At 36.2% G+C, this 21,787-nt stretch overlaps 5 protein-coding genes across 5 annotated transcripts; 3 read left to right on the top strand and 2 right to left on the bottom strand.

The window, feature by feature from the left end:
- Positions 1-66: 66 nt before the first annotated feature.
- LOC111201264 (protein ALP1-like) lies at positions 67-1,647 on the top strand. The gene has a single exon (XM_048737239.1). The coding sequence runs from the start codon at positions 502-504 to the stop codon at positions 1,504-1,506; it is 1,005 nt and encodes a 334-aa protein (XP_048593196.1). The 5' UTR covers positions 67-501; the 3' UTR covers positions 1,507-1,647.
- A 136-nt stretch (positions 1,648-1,783) lies between these two features.
- Positions 1,784-2,764, top strand: LOC106433663 (glycine-rich RNA-binding protein 2). Its single transcript, XM_013874490.3, has 2 exons — positions 1,784-2,089; positions 2,294-2,764. Exons 1-2 carry the CDS (start codon positions 1,976-1,978, stop codon positions 2,657-2,659), a joined length of 480 nt encoding a protein of 159 aa, XP_013729944.1. The 5' UTR covers positions 1,784-1,975; the 3' UTR covers positions 2,660-2,764.
- Positions 2,765-3,803: 1,039 nt separating this feature from the next.
- BNAA07G03580D lies at positions 3,804-6,682 on the bottom strand. The gene is made up of 3 exons (XM_013874492.3): positions 6,308-6,682; positions 4,237-6,131; positions 3,804-4,152 (listed from the first exon to the last, which is right to left on the bottom strand). Exons 1-3 carry the CDS (start codon positions 6,432-6,434, stop codon positions 4,066-4,068), a joined length of 2,109 nt encoding a protein of 702 aa, XP_013729946.1. The 5' UTR covers positions 6,435-6,682; the 3' UTR covers positions 3,804-4,065.
- A 3,690-nt stretch (positions 6,683-10,372) lies between these two features.
- On the bottom strand, positions 10,373-11,344 carry LOC106433667 (zinc finger MYM-type protein 1-like). The gene is made up of 3 exons (XM_013874494.2): positions 11,045-11,344; positions 10,771-10,948; positions 10,373-10,662 (listed from the first exon to the last, which is right to left on the bottom strand). Exons 1-3 carry the CDS (start codon positions 11,342-11,344, stop codon positions 10,373-10,375), a joined length of 768 nt encoding a protein of 255 aa, XP_013729948.2.
- Positions 11,345-16,211: 4,867 nt separating this feature from the next.
- LOC106433680 (3-ketoacyl-CoA synthase 9) lies at positions 16,212-18,147 on the top strand. Its single transcript, XM_013874504.3, has one exon. The coding sequence runs from the start codon at positions 16,469-16,471 to the stop codon at positions 17,990-17,992; it is 1,524 nt and encodes a 507-aa protein (XP_013729958.1). The 5' UTR covers positions 16,212-16,468; the 3' UTR covers positions 17,993-18,147.
- The last annotated feature ends 3,640 nt before the right edge of the window (positions 18,148-21,787 follow it).

Below are 21,787 nucleotides of genomic sequence, written 5' to 3'. Positions count from 1 at the left end.
CTTACCCAAAATGGTCCAAAACCATTTTTTGTCAAAAATGAGTTCCAACACACTAAACCATTGAATGAGGCAACACATTTATTTTGATTATGATGACGTGGAAGAAGTCATGCGGTGCGAATCGTCACCCACACAACAACAATATCTACGCATCGAAAGTGACAATAACACTTATGTTTGGATTCAGATCTAAGAGTGTGAATGGTGAGGCAGATCGTTAGCAGATGTCCTGCACATTAGTATTTTTTGTACTGCCACAGCCAATCACAGTTTTTAACTTTTCCAGAAAAGAAAAGCAGGAGACCTGCCCAATGGTAACTTTTTTTGTCTTTATCTATGTAAAAGCAGATGATCTGCATGTCCTTCTACCCTCTCAACTTTTGATGCAGTTCACGGATTCCACCATTTTTTCATCCAATAGAATTTTTTAATAAAATTAAATTAATTCTGAAAATATTAATAATTCAGGAAGATGATGCTGCGTGTCTTCAGTTACTACGAATGTCTCTTGGTATTTTCAGATCTTTATGTGTCATATTGGAATCAAAATATGGTTTACATCCCACTCTTAATGTTAGCATTGAAGAGAGTGTGGCAATGTTTTTGCGAATTTGTGGGCACAATGAAGTTCAAAGAGATGTTGGATTACGGTTTGGACGGACACAAGAGACAGTGAATAGAAAATTTTTTGAAGTTCTTAGGGCGACAGAGTTACTTGCTTGTGATTATGTTAAGACTCCAACAAGACGAGAACTACTTCGAATTCCTGAAAGGCTGCAAATGGACAGAAGATATTGGCCATATTTTAGTGGATTTGTAGGAGCTGTGGATGGAGTTCATGTATGTGTTAAAGTGAAGCCTGAACTACAAGGAATGTACTGGAATCGACATGATAGGACATCATTTAACATCATGGCGATATGTGATCTCAATATGTTGTTTACATATGTTTGGAATGGAGCACCCGGATCATGTCACGATACAGCAGTTCTCACGATGGCACAAGACGGTGATTCTGATTTTCCTTTGCCTCCAGGAGACAAGTATTATGTAGCTGATTCTGGGTATCCGAATAAGCAAGGTTTTTTGGCTCCATATAGATCTTCTCGGAATGGTGTTATTAGGTATCACATGTCTCATTTCAACAATGGTCCTCCTCCTAAGAATAAACAAGAACTGTTTAATCGATGTCATGCATCTCTACGTTCCGTTATTGAAAGGACATTTGGAGTTTGGAAGAAGAAATGGAGGATTTTGAGTGAATTTCCGAGATATGATATCGCAGTTCAAAAAAGAGTGGTAAGTGCTAAAATGGGATTGCATAATTTTATCAGAATTTCAAATTATTTTGATGAAGATTTTGTTGAAGAAATGAGACATACAAATACCAGCAACGAAGATTCTGAAAATGAAATAAGTGACATGGAGACAACAAATATGGCTGATGGAGATCATATGACAAACATTAGAGACAACATTGCCGATATGTTATGGGCAAATCATTAAATTATTTTACCTTTGTTTATGTATTTTTTATTATGTGTTTTGATATTTTGGTGTAATCTTTATTGTTTCAATATATGATCTGCACTTTTGAACTGCTTTTGCCATTCATAACTTTGAAACATAACTTGTTCTGCTTGATCTGCATCTCTCCTGCATGATCCGCTTGATCTGCACTTGTCCTGCTTGATCTGCATGATCTGCTTGATCTGCACTGCTTGATCTGCTTTTACCATTCGGAACCTAAATATATCTCGAGAAATCTTTGTACATGTAACCAAACACACATGTTATGATGTACCTATTCAGTGTCATGGTATCGTCGTCATTGACGCCTATATCTATTTAGAAACGACGTCTCTACACTCTAGGCTTCGGACACGTCATCTCCCTCGTAATTACCGAACCACCAAAATCTTCTCAAGAGTTTTGTTTCTCTGTCTACCTTTTGAGTTTTTAGGAGAATTTGAAGATGGATTCTGCAGAGAGCGAGTACAGGTGTTTCGTCGGAGGCTTAGCTTGGGCCACCGACGAGCAATCTCTCGGAAGAACTTTCAGTGAATTCGGAGAAGTTCTCGATTCCAAGGTCCGTTCAAGACGACCCCGGATCGGAATAATCTGACCCGGCTCTGTTCTCTTTTTTTCGTGTTAACTTTTTTTTTTTCACTCTGTTATTAGTTTTGTTAACTCGTTACATCAATCGGTACGTTTCGTCATCTTCTTATTAGATTCTTGTGTTGTGTGATACGTTTAATTTAAAGATTTAATGTTTTTTTTTTTGTTGGATCAGATCATTATTGATCGTGAGACAGGGAGGTCCAAAGGGTTCGGATTCGTGACTTTTAAAGATGAGGAATCGATGAGAGCTGCGATTGAGAGGATGAACGGTCAAGAACTTGATGGTCGGAACATCACTGTCAACGAGGCTCAAGCTCGTAGTAGTCGCGGTGGTAACGGCGGTGGATATAATCGTGGAGGAGGTGGTTACGGAGGTGGCGGTTATGGAAGTGGTGGGGGTGGATACGGAGGCAGGCGTGATCAAGGTGGATACGGAGGTGGTGGTTATGGAGGTGGGCGTCGTGAGGGTGGTTACGCTGGTGGTGGCGGAGACGGAGGTTATAGTGGCCGATCCGACAGTGGAAACTGGAGAGAATGAGCCTTGTGTCTCTGTTTGCTTTTGGCTCTGGTTTTGATCTTTTGTTTATTTGGTTTGCATATGTAAAAAAATAAAATAAAACGTTTGCTGCTTTGTTAGATTGAATCAACTTTTGTACAACACAATAATACAATTAAGTATTCTACAAAACACAACATAATCTTCATACTGCGTCTGGAAACGCTTGGACTAACTAATTAATGTTTGTATCATTCAAGAGACAAGGAGAGAGCAACGTTCAGACCTATCAACGTTTATTACAACTCGCAAGTCTTCCGTCTCCACGGTGAAAACTCCTTTAAAATTTTCAGTTTCTACTCGTCAAAATGCAGCACATCCACATGTTCATCTACATCGCATTCTCGTATCTCCCATTTGTCTCCGTCAACTTTGAACACAAAGAGAAGCTCGCTCGCTCGAACTCACTTTTCCTCTAACTTGGAATGTGAACAATGATGTTACAAGTTACATCTGCCATAAACCTCATGGGTGTAGGAAGAGGCCTCTCATCCAACTTCACTGTCACTGAATCTCCAGTAGCTCGGTAAGTGAAGTAGGCAGGCACTGATCCATTGGGTAAGAAGCGCATGTCTACAAGCTGATGCAGTGATGATGGGCGTCTGTCGCATAATTATTCAGGTCAGAGCAATTGGTATAGTTAATATGTGTCTCTAAATGTTAAAAGGAGCATTCTACTCATGGACTTACAAACTCTTGCATAGAATAATGATAGAAACTCCGGAAGCTGTGGGAGTAACGAAAGCTGTCTCCACTCGTTGAATATGACTAGACACGACGACAAGAGCTGTTCTTTACCCATGCTGAAACCTCTTGTATTTCTGTATTTTTCAAGTACAGCATTGTGATGAGATCAAGGGCAAGCAGAGATTTCTGAAGGTTTTCATAGTAGGACATATGTAAATCATCAAGACGAGGCCATGACCTTATCGAGAGAGGCACTTCTTCTATTGCTGTTCCACTGAGCTTGAGGACTTGAATGTTTGTGGAAATATTAGGAAAACATTTCAGCAAAGAGCAATCAGTGAGATCAAGTTCACTGAGAGATTCCATGTTGATGTTTGTTGGAAGAATCCTTGAAGCTCCAATTCCTTGAGATTACTGGTGGTAGTGAGAGATCAGGGAGTTCCATCAAGTTAACTAAATAACACAACCATTTTAGATTTTTTCTTCTAGTGACTCATATGAGAGAAGTTGTAGCCTAGAAGGTTTCTGACTCGGCTTGATGCTTTTTTGGTTCTTCCACACACAACGATTGTGATTGACACAAGGGAAGCAAACTTCATATCCAAACAAGTTCGGTTACAATTCAAGAGATTAGAACACTCGTAAGAAAGCTAATTCTAAATTCATCTGAAACTAAAGATTGCAGCAGAGTGGTGCAATGACTAGAATAGCATAGAAGAAGGTTGGTGGTGTTTCCTGATTCGGCTTGAACGTCTCACAGGTGTTATCATCTCTTCCTCTCCATCCCCCTGCAGATATATATATAATATAAAATTTGTTGGTGTTAAGACGATGCAAAACTCTAAGAAGTGAAAAAGCTTTTTTTAACTTACACTTTTGATGGGTATTTTCTCATAAGTGGTGAAACTTCCGTATGAGAAAGAGCCTACGGAGTATTCTGATGCTGATGATGCCATTGATTCTCTCCTCAACTTGCTGCTGCCTCCTAGGCTTTGATGTTCCTTAGGATCTTTGTTGTTGCTGAGGGATGAGCTCTTTTTATGAACACTGTTACTTATCCTGTCATCAACTTCTTCTGCTTGGATATTCAGCTTTTCTTTCACCAGATTCTCCACTGGCACATGAGCCAAGTTTAACTCCACTGGTTCAGGAGCTGATGGAGCCCCGGGCTTTTCCTTCTTGGTGAATAAGAAAGCAACCGCTGCGAGTAGAACAACCATCACGGTCGAGGACAATACTATCATTGCCTTATTAAATGATCTTGCTTCAGGATGAACATCTTCACTAGTTTCTGCTGCAATTTTCCCAAGGCCATTTTCTGATCCACTTTCAGCAGCATTAGCCACAACTTCATTCTCTTGCAGTTTAGGTTGAAGACCATCATCACTTGTCTCTGCTGTGATATCCCTAAAACCTTCTTCTCGTCCACTTTCAGCATCAGCTAAGACACTCTCTACTTGCTGGTGCGCTTTGATGATGGCAGCGGTTTCAACATCATGCTGGTTAGTGTAGATAGCTTCTATCTCAACCTGGTCCGTTTTGATTGATCCAGTTCCAAGATTTTCTTGAGATTCAAGACCTTGTGAACCATTGCTTACTTCAGTAAGAATCACCTCAGGTTCTTCAATCACTATAGCTTCCAAGTTCTCTTCTCCTTCCTTCAACTCTATGTCTGTGCTTGGTGACATCTCAGTCTGTTCATCAACTGAGTTTTTCTCACCACCACTTTCCTCCTCAAGTTCATAGTCATCCTCAAGACTGTTTTCACCTCTGACCTTCTCTTGTAATGGTTCTCCATTGATTTCAACTCTTGTTGGCTGGAAAACAGTATTCTCCTCTTCCAAAGTATAGGTCAAGTTATGAAATTGCAATGGAGCATATTCCTCTGTTCGCCCTCCTAGACGTGAGATCATCTTACCCACGCACACAAGTGATGATTCTGTCGAAGTCCAGAGCCTTTCACTCAACTTGTTAGCTTCTGCAAACTCTTTGATGGCTGTTGGGAGATTGAACTCGTACGAAGGTGATTCTTCAAGGATTGAAAGTCCAGAAAAGGTCGCTGAAACCAACAGATACCCCATAGACATAGCCAGAAACCAACCAAGGAACCTGAATGGTCTGAAACCTGACTGTTTTGGAACTCGACTTGTCTCTTCAATGCTCTCACAAACAACTTCTTCATCACTCTCTCCATCCTTCTCTTGTTTCTCGGCGGATGACGACAGTTCAGTGTCGGAAGAAGAGCTTTCAGAGATGAAAAGCTCATCCAGCTGCTTCTCAACTCTTGGATTAGGCCTATAATGAAGGAACTGAGGCCTCGGCGACAGATAATTCTTCTTGGGATCATAAGGAGGCAGCACTGGACCAACTTCACGATCTGCAAACTCAGGAGATGAGTATGGAACAGAAGGGCGAGGGCTAATCCTGAACCTTGGATCAGAATAAACAATCCCCTTGTCCTCATCGAAATCAGTGACAGTCATGTCATGTGGTCGCTCAAACGGCTTCTTTTCAGCTGAAAATGAAACACATGAGTGATGGCTTTTGGTGTCCTCCTCAAAGGTTAGGCCCTTCACGTCAGACAAGGATCGAGTGACTTGGTTTTTATCAGACAAGACTCGCTTCCTTGGAGATGGGTTGATTTTGGAAACAGCAGAGATTGTTGGGGACATGAAGTTCTTGGAACCTTTTGGAGTTGGAGGGGCTTTGGTCTCGTTCTCTTTGTCGCTAAAGTCTCTGCCCCCAAAAGATTTCCTCCGAGAAACATCTGACCAACACACACATCACAACACCCAACTATAACGAAGCTTTTAAGTAAATAAACTTAAGAAACCTTATCATAATCAAGTAAATAAACCTTATCATAAGCTTTTAAGTAAATAAACTATAACCCAACACCCAACACCCAATACTCAGTAATCAAGAAACCTTATAAATCCTAACCTGAGGGGACGTTGACTTTAGAGTTGACCGGAAAAGGGTTGCCTCCGAAACTCCGGCGCAAAGGATCACCGGCCTCGGAGTTTCTGGGTTTAGGGTTTGGTCTGTTTGGGATAGGAGGAGAAGCCATGAGATGATGAGAGATCTTTTTCTTGTTCGTTCAAGTAAAGAATTAGACCGACCAAGAAACCGCAAGTTCTCAAGCACGACAGATCTGAGGATTTTGGAAGAGGGAGAGATTGTGGAAAGTGAATCGTAACGGCTACTTGGAAAGACGGATCTTATGATTTTAAACGACGGCTTTGGACTTTTTTGACCGTTGGAGGAATACTAAAAAAATAGTTATTCAAAATGTAGAAATCTGCTCAATCAATTTTTTTTTTGTTGAGAAATTGGCAAAATAGACATAATAAAAATGTATTTGTACCTTAATACCTTTGTATTACTTGATCAATTTTGAACATAACTACCTGCATAATGATTAAAAATTATATATAAATCAGAAAATATATAAAAAATATCAATATAATCATGAGAATGTTTTATATGTTTTGATATACAAAAATTGAATTCCAAAAACAAGTTGGATATATTGATTTAGATTGGTTAAAATGTATGTTAAACCCCTTTTTACAAGGATAAAATAGAGGTTCAAACTTATTTTCTAATGTTTTATAAAAAATAAAATTCGTATTGTAATGTATGTGGTTGATATTCTGTTTCTGATCTAATAATGCAATTTCTTCAACAAGTCTTGTGATTATTCTAGATTCCAAATTCTTCACAGCTAAGACACCATTTACGTCGAGGAATAAATAGTGTTGCAATCTGAAACTGACAATATCGTATCAAAATTACATTGCAATGGATCTTTTTCACCACAGAGCTTAAGAATGCCAGAGTAGAACCACCGTAAAACTGTCTCACACCAACATTGTAACTGAATTGCAATAACCTGTTATGTATTAGGGATAAATGTCCCACATCGGATATTGAAAAAATCCTAAGCAATATATAAGATAGATGGGTCACTCCACTTAGTACCAATTGGTTTTAAGTTGGAAGCCCATCTAGCTTAACATGGTATCAGAGCCCGATCCACGCAGTCCAATCCGATCCATTATCGATCCAGCCCAAAGTCGGCCCATCGATCCTTGCCCGAGCATTCCGAGATTGACGCTCAAAGAGCCTTCATCTCGAAGGGGCGTATTATGGATAAATGTATGGATCACTCCACTTAGTACCAATTGGTTTTAAGTTGGAAGCCCATCTAGCTTAACATTATGTACTGAACAATGATGCGTTGGACTTGTCATTGATGATGTTTGAACTGGTCTCAGATTGTGAAATCTCAAATTGTGATTGATGATCATCTCCGTCAAGGCCATTCAAAACTTTGGTTATAAGAAAGAGAGAAGAAACATCATGTATGTGTTTTTCGGATAAGATCCAAAGCAATGAACATTATCAACATCGAGATCATCATGAAGATGGTTTAGATCATAGAAACATCACCAACATACAGTATTACTGCCTTGATCAAAGCAAGATTCGAGCAGTTGAGAGGAGAAGATAATCGCTTTTATTCTAACCTTATGTATCTGCTATATCATTTTTTAAGATATATATTCCATATTTTTGGTTATTCTATTTTTTTAATCTGAGAAAATCTAAGAAGCAATTATAACTAATTTTATTCAAACTTATCTTGTTCTTGACTGTGAGTTACATTGAATCACATTGAATTCAACTCTTTTTTATTCAACTATCTTCTTCATTTCTTCTTCTTCCCTATCTCTTTCTCATCAAATCAAATGGTTCATATCTATGCAACATGTGGTGCTTGGAGACATGATGTGAATAACGAGTGGAGTTCACTTTTGATAAGGAAAAACGAGACATATTACTCACCTTGGAATCAAGTACTATATTAGAGCAATTGAAGATGATGGTTTTCGAGGATTTTTACTACTGAGTTGAGTTATTCCCAAGTTCATAGATCAATAACTTAGGAGTTCCCCTGGTTATTATTACTTATGATAGACAAGTTAACATCTTTATTGGATATACGAAGAAGAATTTGTCCATCTACTTGTGTGTGTTATTTGCAGGTATAGTTGGAAATCGAAACAACAAATTCAATCTGAATAATGAGCCTTCTAAAGGAAAATCATAAATTTGGCCATTCTCCAAAGATGAATGATTGTTTCAAAAGCAAAGCCGAAGACAATAATGTTCACAGTGATTGTTGTGTTGACGACTTAGTTTCAGAAACCAAGGAATATCATGGAAATTGTCATTTTTGGTTGGCTGATTACGTAAAGAAAGAGCAAGTTTTTAAAAGAAAATATGTATTGAATGCAACTGTGGAAACTAAGGGTATGAAATATAACTTTGACTACAAAAGTTGTCAAATCGACAAGAAGATGGTGGTGTGCTTTCCGTAAAGATCGCAAATGTTGTTGGAGTCTTTTGCATAATATTTAGCTGGATCTACATGCTAGATATTTAATAAGTGCATGGACGAACATACTTGTGCTCTTTCAAATAAAAGTACATTTGGAAAAACAACTTATTCGAAAAAAAATTGAAAACCTGATAATGCATAAATACGAAGGTGACAAAGAAGAGCCAAAAATGAACGAGATTATAGTTTATCCAAAAGGAGAAAGATTCTGAAATATCTTATTCCTAAGTTTGGGAATTCCGTGAGTATGCAGTTGTAACAGTAAGCAGTGGCGGATCTAAAACTATATGTATCAGGGGCAAAAATAAAAACTACTAGATAAAATATAAAAAAACGTTGTCATAAAATCGTACAAATCCTTACAAATGAACCCTATGCCTCTCATGGATTGAAATCGTTTTACCACTGTTTCATTTGTAACAGACTCAAACAACTCCTTTTTAATATAACATACTAAACAGTCACTTAGAAAGTCGTCTCCAATTTGATTGCGTGTGGCTGTCTTCACTAGTTTCATTGCAGAAAAGCACCTCTCAACACTTGCGGAGCAACATGCAATGTTAAAACCAACTTCAAGAGCCTATAAACTAAAGGATGTACAAGGTGCTTTTTTGCTTCCACCATCTGACGAGAAAGATCTCCAAGATTCTTCAAATTCTGAAAATGCATCGTTTCTTATATTGTCAATGTAGATTCCAAGTTGGTGTTCCATAGATAGACGCTCTCCAAAGCTAAAATCATATGGATAGAACTTAACCAGTCTCAACAGCTTTGACTTATCAAACTCACAGAAGGAATTGGCAGGACTTAAAGAAGCCATGCAAATAAGCAAATCCTTACCTCAGTAAATCGATCATTAAGCTCTTGAAGCTGCAAATCCATAATAGTGTAGAAACAATTAACCTTGTAATGATGCAGATTGGTTACACCTGTTTTTTCCTTGGCCTCCTTAAATCCACAAATTCTTCATCCATCACAAGTATATTAGCATTGTGCTTTTCACATAATGATGACACTATACCCATTAGCAATCCTATACATCTTCTTGAAAATTTTGCAACTCCCGTTTAGTTGAATCTACAAGTGACATGGCATTTGAAATATCTTGATTCTTCATCTGCAAAGCATCGACAGATTCTCAGTTACTCCAAAAATAAACAGCATCAACTGAAAATAGAACACACAATCGAATGTGTGAAAATACATGAGAAGACCATATGCTTGACATATTTTTGAGTCATAAGCGCCTTCATCTTGAATACAGTGAATGATTTTAATGACTGAAGGAAACAAATCAACCAAACGCAACAACGTTTTATAGTAAGAACCCCACATAGTATTTCCAGGCCTTGGAAGAGAAAGCTCTTGATTTTATCTTGTTCCAGTGTTAATGTCACCACTGTCAATCCCTTCCTCCACCTTCTTTCTATTCATATCAAGAAGCGTATAGTTCCTCTTGCAAGACGCCACAACCACATTCAGCAAATTGGAAAACCATGTCAAAAAAAATTACTAACTTCAAAGCTCTTTTTCGCAACTGCCACCACAACTAGCTGAAGTTGATGATCAAATTAATGTACATAACAGGCTGAGCTATTTTCTCAAGCAACCAATGCTCTCAGCCCGTTAAAGTGTCCTTTCATATTGTTTGCTCCATCATAACCTTGTCCTCTCAACTGTTTCAAGCTCAACCCATGTTTTGCAAACAAGTCATCAACTGCAGATTTCAGAGATAAAGAAGACGTTTCTTTTACATGAGCAACTCCCACAAATCTTTCTTTTACTGATCCACTTTTATCAACAAACCGAAAGACAACAGCCATTTTCTCTTTGTTAGAAACATCCGCAGACTCATCAACCATCAAACCGAACACTCCATGATCAATTTCTTCTATGATAGATTTCAGTACATCTTAAGCAAAAGAATGTACAATATCTTTCTGAATCACTTGAGAAACCATCTGGTTATTTTTTGGAGCGTTCTCCAAAATAACCTTACTTACAACGTCATTTTGTTCTCCAGTGTACTTCAAGAGCTCTACAAAGTTTCCTTTATTAACATAATCTTTTCCGTCATCATGACCTCGAAAAAGTAATCCTTGTTGTAACAAGTACCTCGAAGCATCAACTGAAGTATTTAACCGAATGCGATATTCATTTTTCACCACATCGCCTTGCTTATAAAAAGCATGCACAATTGACTGACTTTGATTCATCAAATCATCACATCATCTCTTAACAACAATATTGTGAAAGCTATTAATTCCACCTACATGCTCAGATAAAGCCTCAAGTTTTTTCCAACAAGAAAAGCCTTCAGTCACAAAAGCATAATTTCCACCCTGTTTTGGTATGTCATCTCTGAACAAATAGCAACACAAACAGAATGCTTTGTCTTTGGAGACGCTGTACTCTAGCCAATTACCATACTTCTCAAACCAAGCTGGATTAAACCGCCTCGCTGCTCTTCCAATCTTTTTCTTTTGGAAAACATGACCATAAGGTTGACATGGACCTCTAGTTAAATATTTCCGCCTTACTTCGTCTCTTTGATTCGGAAGATATTGCGACATCTTTTTTCTTTCAGCTGGATCCCATGGCAAACCATCCAAATCATCTGAGTTATCCAATTTATCCAAATTTCTTTTAGAATCGGAAGCACTCGTTTTGTTATAATATCGCTCCATTTATCTGCAAAATCAGTAGAAATAGTAAATTAATATAAAGTCAACTCAATTAAACCTTCTAACATGTTATTAAACTAAACACAATTCATCATATTAGCTAATACGTTTTTCACGTTAAGCTCAAAACCAGTACTGCTCAAAACCATATAAAATAATATTGGCTGTCTAAAATTATTCTACATTCACATCAGAAGTCACAACCCTAACGCATATCAGCACTCAGTAGAAAATTTTACAGTACTGTAATTTTGGAATAGAAAGTAAACAAAAGAGAATCAAACAAAAATTTAAAATAGATATAAATTAATTAAACAAATAGAAAAGAAACTTACATGGACAGGAGACCTTGTCGTAATTTGAAGCAGTAGAAAATAAATCACAGGGGAAGAAGAAGTTGAGAAACACGACGAAGACTAAGTGACCTTTGAGTTGCGTTTCCTAACACAAAAATCTCTATTTTTCCTATTTTTTAATGAGTAAAAACTATTTTCATTTAAACTGGATTAAATCTGTCAATTAAATAAAGCTCACTTCATTAACATATGAATTGTAGATATAAAAACAATAACAAATTGAGCTTTTGTTTTATATCTATATGATTTAGAATATTTTTAATTATGTCAATTATTTAGAGTATAGGGGGCAAAAAATAATATAACAACAGGCCCATAACTTCATTTTGTTATAAAACTAAACTAACTTTAATATTTCTATGGTGGACAACTGTCCCCCCTACAGTCAACGTACCTCCGCCACTGACAGTAAGAGAAAGGTCATAGAAGGGTTTTGGTAAAATAATAAAATACTTGCACATGCTGAAAGAAGCTAATTCAGGTACGCATACTCACTACATAACTGAATCTGATGGTAGATTAAAGTATTTGTTTCTTTCATTTGGTCAATTTATGAGAGGAACAAGGCGATTTGGAGGGTGAATATAGTAGATCATACTTTTCTTAAAAGTAAATACAAGGGAGCTCTACTTATTTCCAAGGATGTAGATGATAACTCTAATATGTATCTAATTGTATTTGTGGTTGTTTATTCGTATAATGACTATTCATGAGAGTGGTTCTTCGTGCAGTTGAAAGTTGTTATTGGTGATGATCCTAGTTTAGCATTTGTGTCAAATAGAAACTCAACAATTGTCAAATTACTCGACAATGTTTACCCACGAGGTGGACATGGAATCCACATCCACCATCTGTTAAATAATGTGGTTAAGAATAATAGGATAAGAGGAGTGTCAGAGTTGGTTTAAAAAGTTTCAAAAGCATATAGGTCTGTCGATTTTGTGGAGATTTTTGACTAAATTTGCAGAATGAGTCATGTTGTTGGAAAATACCTTCAGAGCAAAGATGTAAGAAAATGGGCTTGTTGTTACTTTCATGGATCCAAGTATGACATAAAGACGAATAATCCAGCATAATCAATAAATTTTGTACTGAAAATCTCTAAGAGGTATGATATGATTCACATGTTAGACAATATAAGAGAAATGCTAACCATGTGGTTTATTAGCGTAGATTGTTGAGCTCAAAGCAAAACGATCCTTTAATGATAAAAATGTAGAAAAAGATCGATAGAAAGATTGGAAAAGCTAAAGGAATTAAGTTTTTTTTTTTTCAATTAGTGAGTACAACTATCTTGTTAAATGTGACAAGTATGAATGTGTCATTGATTTGGCTAGAAGAACTTATACATGTAGAAAATGCCCATTAGGGGGGGTTACATACAAAACCGAGGCAAAGTGGTCCATGGCCTATTTCAGGTTCACTCGTGATTTAGTAAAAATTCTTTGAAACATGCTATTACAGCTATTTTTTCAAGAGGTAAGGAGATACACATATTCACAGATGAAATATACCTGCTTCATATTAAGTTTTTTTTTTTAAATCAACAAAATATATGATTACAAATCAACCAATGTCTCATCTATTGTGGGAGGTCATTTTAATTACTTGATATGTTTTTTTTAGAGTACAATTAATAATAATTATCCATGCACTTTATCTATATATGGTATCTTAAAAAAATATCATAGTTTCCTTTGTCATTGTAATAAATCTTTGAATTTGAATATTCCACATTTAAGTTTTCTTTCATATTCCACTGATTTCACATGAATTATCGTCTAATAGTATATATTAGGGTAATAAATGTGTGTATCATCCCGAAGACACATGCAATGCACATAATGGGATTTCAACAATTTAACTCTGTGTTTACAAGATACTTACTGAACTGATTTTCAGGATGAAAAGCTTTTACGATTGATTAATACGTTCTTGTTTTGCTCTTTTGATTATGCACTTGAGTAAATAACATCTGAGAACTAATAATCTGAAAGAAGAAACCACCAGTTTTTAGTAAAATGGGATTCATCTGAATATGTTAATGTATCAATCAAACTGACCTGGTTTGTTGTAGCAATCAAATTGGACATGTTGTCAGTTTTTGATTTCATATTAGCGGTTCAAACATCTCAAGGGCTTAGCAAGGTTATACACACTTTATTACTATTCAGCTCATTCTTAATAGTTTGAGATATCGGCAAGGCAAAATAATTTATGAGAAATAAAATGATGGCAAGGGTTTGGAGATATGCGACTTCTTTTGGTTTAATGCAGAATGAGTATTTCCCATACTTTTGTTCTTTTGGTTTAGCAAGTTGTTACTTTTTATCTTTAACATCGTAAAATAACTTTCAGTAAGTAGTCTAAGCTTTGGTTATTTCGGTAAAAAGTTCAAAGTTAAGGGGTATCTAATCTTAAGCATATAAGTCCCAAAATTCAATTTTATCTAAGATGTCGTTCCAGAAAATTCCTAAACAAGACAAGTCATATGTTGAATTTGCGATGTGTTTCTCAAATCTTGTTTATTTATATTATCTAAATGTTTGAAATATAAATTAGGCAAACCAAGTGTGGATCAGATAATCAAATGTTAATAAAATACATAACAAAAACTATCATGATTTTTTTTTGGATACCTAAAATTGTCAATCTGGTTAACACAAGTGAAATTTGTGTGCAACGATCCATTTCTTATTAATAGAGAAACATTTTAAGAAAATGACCTTTAATATGTAACTTATTTACACTCATGCCATGCTGAGGTGGCAGTCCCACAAAGCTTCTCAACCTAAATAAACTATCCTTTTTTACTAGAGTATTTACAAAATATGCCACTGCCATTGAACATACACATCTGCGTATTAATATAAAATACTTCAATAGTACAATTAGCCTTATATTTGGTAATTATATATGTGAATCCTAACATTTTCCTATAATTGTACATAGATTTGAAGTCAACGTTGTAAATTTAGATAAGATTACGGGATATATGTTTGATGACCAAATATTTATTGAATGAGCGGTTCACAAGCAAAATATATGTTCATAATTGTCAAATTGTAGGAATATATTCTAAAGAAGGACTCTTCAACCTATATAAGCGAAGGTGAAGTGAGTCATTCGCTAAACCATAGCATTCTCTTCGCGATTCCTATAACTTAAAGATTCCCTATGGCTGCGATGAACCTTATCTCATAGTTGAAGACATTGGAAAAGATTAGAAGAAAGGTTTCAGTTTTAAGTTTCCAAAAAACTTGAAGTTTGATTGAGATAACTATATGTTTTTGTTTCTTCCATATGAATTTGGCAACATGTTTTCTATAGGTTTTAGGATATTTTTTTACATATGAGTCCCTAAATTCAATTTTATCCAGGGTATCGTTTAATAAAAGGTCATAAATATTCATAAACAACGCAAGTCATATGTGGAATTTGCAATTTTTTTCTCAAAATTTGTTTATTTATACTGTCTAAATGTTTGAAAATAAATTAGGCAAACCAAGTGTAGATCAGATCATCCAATGTTAAAAAAATACATAACTACGACTATTCGGATTTTTTGGATACGAAATTATCAATATGGTTAACACAAGTGAAATTTGTGCAAATAGTTTGATTATCTAATGTTCTTTTATTAAAGTGAAACAAATATGGTTAGTTTAGATATCCATAATATGTAAAGATTTTATCAATAAAATTTCCATTTATATGCGATCTTGGCATAGGTAGTAATCTGCACCTTACCTCTATCCAATACTTTTAAAACACAAAAATAACCGAGTTTCCCCGTAAGGTACCTCTAGAGTGAGGTCTCTGAGAACTTTCACTTTCAAAATAGGGTTTCACAAGAATAAAATTTAAAGATCAGAAAAGAACCAAAGCAAAAACTCTCTTTTGATAAAAAATTAAATATATTTTTAATCAATGTGCATAAATCTAAAATGACAACTAAAATGAAACAGAACAAGTAACTTTTATACTTTTTACTGCGACATATTAAATTTAGTAAGACAAAACAAATAAATATTGATGATTCATCATATCTATTCTCTGTAATCTTGTACCACACGTAACATAAAATTTTACTTTTTGTATTAATTTCCTACCTACAAAAAATAAACAAAAACGGGTTCTGCAAGCACACTACATTAACAAGGCTTAAAGAAAACAATGATAGGCCCACTACAGAACTGCAGTCCATACCTGACTAGTCACTACTCAAAAGCAAATTAAATGAAAATAAATTCGTTTTGATACCTAAAAGATTTGATTGTGTTGTCAAATATAATAACGGTTTCCCACTTTCTACTTGGACTTGACCCTAAAACTTTAATGCAAGCCTTATCTCACTCTCCTTGATTACAATCACTCATTACCCTCTAACAGATCGTCAATGTGACTCGTGACCAATACCCTTTTAGCTGTATATATAAATACATCTTCATATATATCGTACACAAGAACACAACACACAAACACTCAGAACAGCTAAGAAACAAATATATATTATAATAAAAGACATAAAACACGAGTTCTCGGCAGATCAACTGTTTTCCTCTTTTCTCCATATACGTGTTCATCAATGTCTTCTTCTCACTAAACACACTTGTCCAGTTTCTTCCCCTTTTCTACATTTATACCCTCGTCCACCATGGAGCCCGTCAATGGAGGATCCGTACAGATCCAGAACGAGAATGGGTCTCGAAAGCTTCCCAATTTCCTACAGAGCGTGAACATGAAATACGTCAAGCTCGGTTACCATTACCTGATCACACATCTCTTCAAGCTCTGTCTTGTTCCGCTAATGGCTGTCCTAATCACCGAGATCTCTCGATTAACCCCAGACGACTTCCACCAGATTTGGCTTCACCTCCAATACAACCTCGTCGCGTTCATCCTCCTCTCCGCTCTAGCCGTGTTCGGCACGACCGTCTTCATCATGACCCGACCCAGATCCGTTTACCTCGTGGACTACTCCTGCTACCTCCCTCAAGCGAGCCTTCAAGTCCCGTACAAGAAGTTCATGGATCACTCTGCCCTCATCGACGATTTCAACGCGTCCTCTCTCGAGTTTCAGCGCAAGATTCTCGAGAGATCGGGTTTAGGAGAGGAGACGTATCTCCCCGAGGGCTTACACTGCGTCCCTCCTCGTACCACGATGGCGGCGGCGCGCGAGGAGGCGGAGCAGGTTATGTTTGGTTGTCTCGACAAACTTTTCGAGAATACCAAGATTAACCCTAGGGATGTCGGTGTGTTGGTCGTGAACTGTAGCTTGTTTAACCCCACTCCTTCTTTGTCCGCCATGATTGTTAACAAGTACAAGCTTAGAGGGAACGTCAAAAGTTTCAACCTTGGTGGGATGGGGTGTAGTGCTGGTGTTATCTCCATTGATTTAGCTAAGGATATGTTGCAAGTTCATAGGAACACCTATGCTGTTGTGGTTAGTACTGAGAACATTACTCAGAACTGGTATTTTGGTAATAAGAAGGCGATGCTGATCCCCAACTGCTTGTTCCGGGTGGGTGGAACTGCGGTTTTGCTTTCCAACAAGGCTAGTGATCGTCGACGGTCCAAGTACAAGATGGTTCATACTGTTAGGACTCATAAAGGAGCTGATGAGAAGGCGTTCAACTGTGTTTACCAAGAGCAGGATGATAATGGTAAAACCGGTGTTTCTTTGTCCAAAGATCTTATGGCTATCGCCGGGGAAGCGCTCAAGGCGAACATCACTACTTTGGGTCCTTTGGTTCTTCCTATAAGCGAGCAGATTCTCTTTTTCGTGACTTTGGTTTGGAAGAAGCTCTTTAATGCGAAGCTGAAGCCTTACATCCCTGACTTCAAGCTCGCATTTGATCATTTCTGTATCCATGCTGGTGGTAGAGCTGTGATTGATGAGCTTGAGAAGAATCTGCAGCTTTCTCAAACACATGTCGAGGCGTCGAGGATGACTTTGCATAGATTTGGGAACACTTCTTCGAGCTCCATCTGGTATGAGCTGGCTTACATAGAAGCTAAAGGCAGGATGAAGAAAGGGAACAGGGTTTGGCAGATTGCTTTTGGAAGTGGGTTTAAGTGTAACAGTGCGGTTTGGGTGGCTCTCCACAATGTCAAGCCTTCGGTTAGTAGTCCTTGGGAACACTCCATTGACCGATATCCGGTTAAGCTTGATTTCTGATTCAATCACAGAAACCATTTTATTTTGGTTTCATTGGGGTTAGTCCTAGTCTACTACTTCACTCTGTCTGCCTTATTTATTGTTTATTTTCTTTTCTTTTCTTAATTGTTCTATTGTTCTTCTCCTTTTAATGTGATGCTTCTTGGATTATTACTCTTACGTTGTGTTCTTTGGAAAGTGGAACGATACCCAATCTGCATCACTCTTTGACATACCAGTAGGATCAAATAATACGACTTTATGGACTTGATTCGATTGCCATAGGTAGTAGGTGTGTAACTATTTGCTAAGCTTCGGTAACATGTACACCACATACTGTATTAAGTAAGAGGCAAATATATATGTTTCTTGACAACATTAGGTTCATTGCGGCTTCACGAAGATTACATCTGAAATTTTTATTCATTACTTTTTTCACATCTGAAATTTTCATTAGATTGACGCAGAAACACAATATTCTGCTTGAATTACATACTTCACATTATGTTTGGACTCTTGAAATTAAACACTTTTTGATTAGATTTGGACATACGGATATGGGATAACTTCAAATTCCTTTTGCATACTTTTATTTGCACCCTTTAACAAAAAAAAAAAAAAAATACTTTTATTTGCTACTATACTATTTCTGCCTTCCCATAACAAAAGGAACTGCTTAGAATCCGTTTTAAACATCTCCAGTGGTTTCTTACTTTAGTTTCTACTCTAATAATAAAGCTTTCTGAAAACAGAGACGTAGTTTGCTTTAATTGTCCCCTCTCTTTTTACTCTAAAACATACAAAAATACCATTAGTGTATCACTAAAACACACTCGAGATAAATGTTGGATGCAATACTAGCAATCAACCAAAATATTATAACAGATGTTCAATAAGTCCAAACGATGTTTAAACTTGTTATGAAAAATCAGCTTAGTGAACATATCAGCAGTTTCTACATTTCTCGCTCGAGTCCTCTTCTCATCTCTCGAAAATAATATCTCATTTCAATATGTTTGGTCATTTTATGATGAACATGATCATGCATTTCAAGATCACTGAACAACTTTCTCAAGCAGATAGTACTCAAACTACCACAATACATTGTAATGATCATGATGCATATCAAGATTACTTAACAATCCTCTCAACCATCCCCTATTTTTTTTCTTTAATAGTTTCAATCAACACCATATACTCTACTTTAGTAGTACATTTGACTGCAAATTTTCTTTTTAGGTAGCAGTAGAACCACCCAAAGTAAACACATAGGCAGTCATAACCGATTTAATGCATATCAAAACTACAAATGAAAATATGGATACAACACGTGCAAACTGTGATATCACACAACTTGCAATCACATCTGAATTTGATCCAGTTTGAGGTCACTTAGGCCATGTTCCTTTATGTATTTGATGCAACATCTAGATGCAGTATCTGAATACAAGATATGGATGTTGCATTTGACGTTGTTCAGTTTATAATTAGTATTTGCGTCGAAATAAAACATCTAGATGCTAATTTGTTATTTTTTTAATTCTTCGATAGCATTTGAATGCTATTAGCTGAAAAGAGTGTGATTGATATTATTAATAATGAACTAATTATAATATTTGGATAAATACATATATAATTATATTTGTAAAAAAATAATTAATGATTTTCAATTTTGACAGAAAACCTAAATTTTCATTTTCAAGAAAAACCTGGTTTTGTTATTTCGACGAAAATCTCAATTTTGCAATTATGATCGGAAAATATGATTTTGTCATTTTCACAAAATTGATTTTGCAATTTTTGACAAAATAGTCGATTTCCCAGTTTTTAGAGGAAAGCCTTGTTTTCTAGTTTTGACGAAAACCCGATTTTACATTTTTACAGAAAAAAATGTAACTATCCGGTTTTGGAGAAAATTTGATTTTTTTTTTTAAATTACTTGATTTTGTGACACTGGCGAGAAAATTCATTTTAGCGATTTTGGCATGAAAATTCATTTTTTATGTTTTTGCAGGAAAACTCAATTTGCCGATTTTGGTTGGAAATTTTGATTTTTGGTTATGGGAGAAAGACTTGTTTTTGCGGTTTTAGCGAGAAACCCCATTTTCTATTTTTGCCCAGAAAACTCATTTTTGTTTTGGCGGGAAAATGCCATTTGCAGTTTTGCCAAAAAAACTCAATTTTGTGGTTTTGCCAAGAAAAATTGATTTTGCGGTCTTGGTGGAGACACTCATTTTACGGTTTTGACTGGAAATTTTGATTTTGTGATTTTGGTGGGAAAATTTATTTTTAGTTTTGACGGGAAAACACGATTTTGCAGGTTGAAAGGAAAAAAATGATTTTATGGTTTTGGCAAGAAAACTCCATTTTTGATTTTTTACAGAAAACTTGATTTTATGTATATGAGGAGAAATGTGATTTCATGTTTTGACGGAAATACCTGATTTTACGATTTTTGTGAAAACATGATTTTGTAGTTTTTGACAGAAAACATGATCTTACAATTTTGGCAGAAAAACCTGAACTGTAATTTTTGTGGAAAAGTTTGTTTCTACGGTTTTGGCAGGAAAATGTAGTTTTCAAATTTAAAAATATTATATAATAATTACAATAACTAATATAATTAATTCTCATATTTGTATAAATAATATTTATATCTTTTGGATTTTGAGATGCAAATGTTCCTCTAAATTTTACATTTTTATGCATCTCAAATATTTAAAAACCCTGATAAAAAGGACGCTGAAACACTGAGAAAACCGCGAGAACTGTACTACCAAAATAGTGTCAGCTAAAAACACCACCGGTTATAAATCTTTAAAGCTGTAACCGAATAAAGCTTGTTGCTTCCACCAGAGAAAAGAAAAATGGACCAGAAGCAAAGGGAAAGAGAGAATGCAGAGGACACCCTTCACCGCATAAAACTCCACCACACAAAACTCCACCTAAACACAACATAATGACCACATGAGAGAGAAACACCCCATGACCGACTCACCGCCTCTAGTGACCACCATCTCGATGCTCCGCCTACCACCCTCAAAAGATGAAAGGGGGAAAGAGAAGAAAACTGGAGGTTTCAGACCAAAGCAGGTTTCGGCCCCTCTGATCTCACTCAAATTACCCTATAGAATAAATTATTCTCTTAAATAAAATGTTCAGTTGTAGTACTTAGGGACTGAATTCTCATAGAGATAGGAAACCTAATAAATCTAATCAGATTTATTAAGTTAGGTTGATTATGTTTAAATGTAAAAGACATGTTTGTGAGCAAGGTAGTTGCTCGATTGATTGATTGACGTTTTGGTACTTACATGAAAGTAGCTAGACGTATGGTTTTTATTCAGGTAATGAGGATTATAATCCTACAGATGCCTAATAAGTTGTATGCATGATATTGTAGAGCTCAACACTTATAAACAAACCATTAGGCTCTCGCTTTCTAGGTTTGTCTATTGACCAGTGTCGATCGATGATTCTATAGGAATATCGATCGATACACTTGTTGAACCGTCAACCGATTATTCTATTGGAATATCGACTGACGCGTTTGGTCAAACTTTAATGTGCGGGTTGAATATCTTCACTAAGCTTTCTAGATCAGCTCTCGCCTTACTCTAACAATCTTAGCTCAGTTAGGATGGATTCAGGGTGAGATGCAAGCTGTCGCTTATGTCTACAACTCCTAGGGTAAGTTCTAGGTAGCTAATCTAGAGATATACATTAATGACAATCCTAATGATGAATATCACAACTTAGCAATCTATAGTTGGGGCTAATCCCTCATAGCCTATTTAAACCCTAAATCTAACAAGA

The sequence above is a fragment of the Brassica napus genome, chromosome A7 (assembly GCF_020379485.1).
Source record: "Brassica napus cultivar Da-Ae chromosome A7, Da-Ae, whole genome shotgun sequence".
Lineage (NCBI taxonomy): Eukaryota > Viridiplantae > Streptophyta > Magnoliopsida > Brassicales > Brassicaceae > Brassica > Brassica napus.
Note: the sequence above shows the minus strand (reverse complement) of the source record. Positions and strands in the feature narration are given on the sequence as shown.

What these genes read in the sequence shown, in the direction of transcription:
- LOC106433667 (XM_013874494.2), bottom strand. Translation starts at nt 11,344, where the DNA reads ATGTCGCAATATCTTCCGAATCAAAGAGACGAAGTAAGGCGGAAATAT. An exon ending in TTGAGGCTTTATCTGAGCAT is followed by an intron (nt 10,949 to 11,044) that starts GTAGGTGGAATT and finishes GCTTTTTATAAG; the next exon opens with CAAGGCGATGTGGTGAAAAA. An exon ending in AGAACAAAATGACGTTGTAA is followed by an intron (nt 10,663 to 10,770) that starts GTAAGGTTATTT and finishes AATCTATCATAG; the next exon opens with AAGAAATTGATCATGGAGTG.
- BNAA07G03580D (XM_013874492.3), bottom strand. Translation starts at nt 6,434, where the DNA reads ATGGCTTCTCCTCCTATCCCAAACAGACCAAACCCTAAACCCAGAAAC. An exon ending in TAAAGTCAACGTCCCCTCAG is followed by an intron (nt 6,132 to 6,307) that starts GTTAGGATTTAT and finishes TGTGTTGGTCAG; the next exon opens with ATGTTTCTCGGAGGAAATCT. An exon ending in AGAAAATACCCATCAAAAGT is followed by an intron (nt 4,153 to 4,236) that starts GTAAGTTAAAAA and finishes ATATATCTGCAG; the next exon opens with GGGGATGGAGAGGAAGAGAT.
- LOC106433680 (XM_013874504.3), top strand. Translation starts at nt 16,469, where the DNA reads ATGGAGCCCGTCAATGGAGGATCCGTACAGATCCAGAACGAGAATGGG.
- LOC106433663 (XM_013874490.3), top strand. Translation starts at nt 1,976, where the DNA reads ATGGATTCTGCAGAGAGCGAGTACAGGTGTTTCGTCGGAGGCTTAGCT. An exon ending in GAGAAGTTCTCGATTCCAAG is followed by an intron (nt 2,090 to 2,293) that starts GTCCGTTCAAGA and finishes TTGTTGGATCAG; the next exon opens with ATCATTATTGATCGTGAGAC.
- LOC111201264 (XM_048737239.1), top strand. Translation starts at nt 502, where the DNA reads ATGTCTCTTGGTATTTTCAGATCTTTATGTGTCATATTGGAATCAAAA.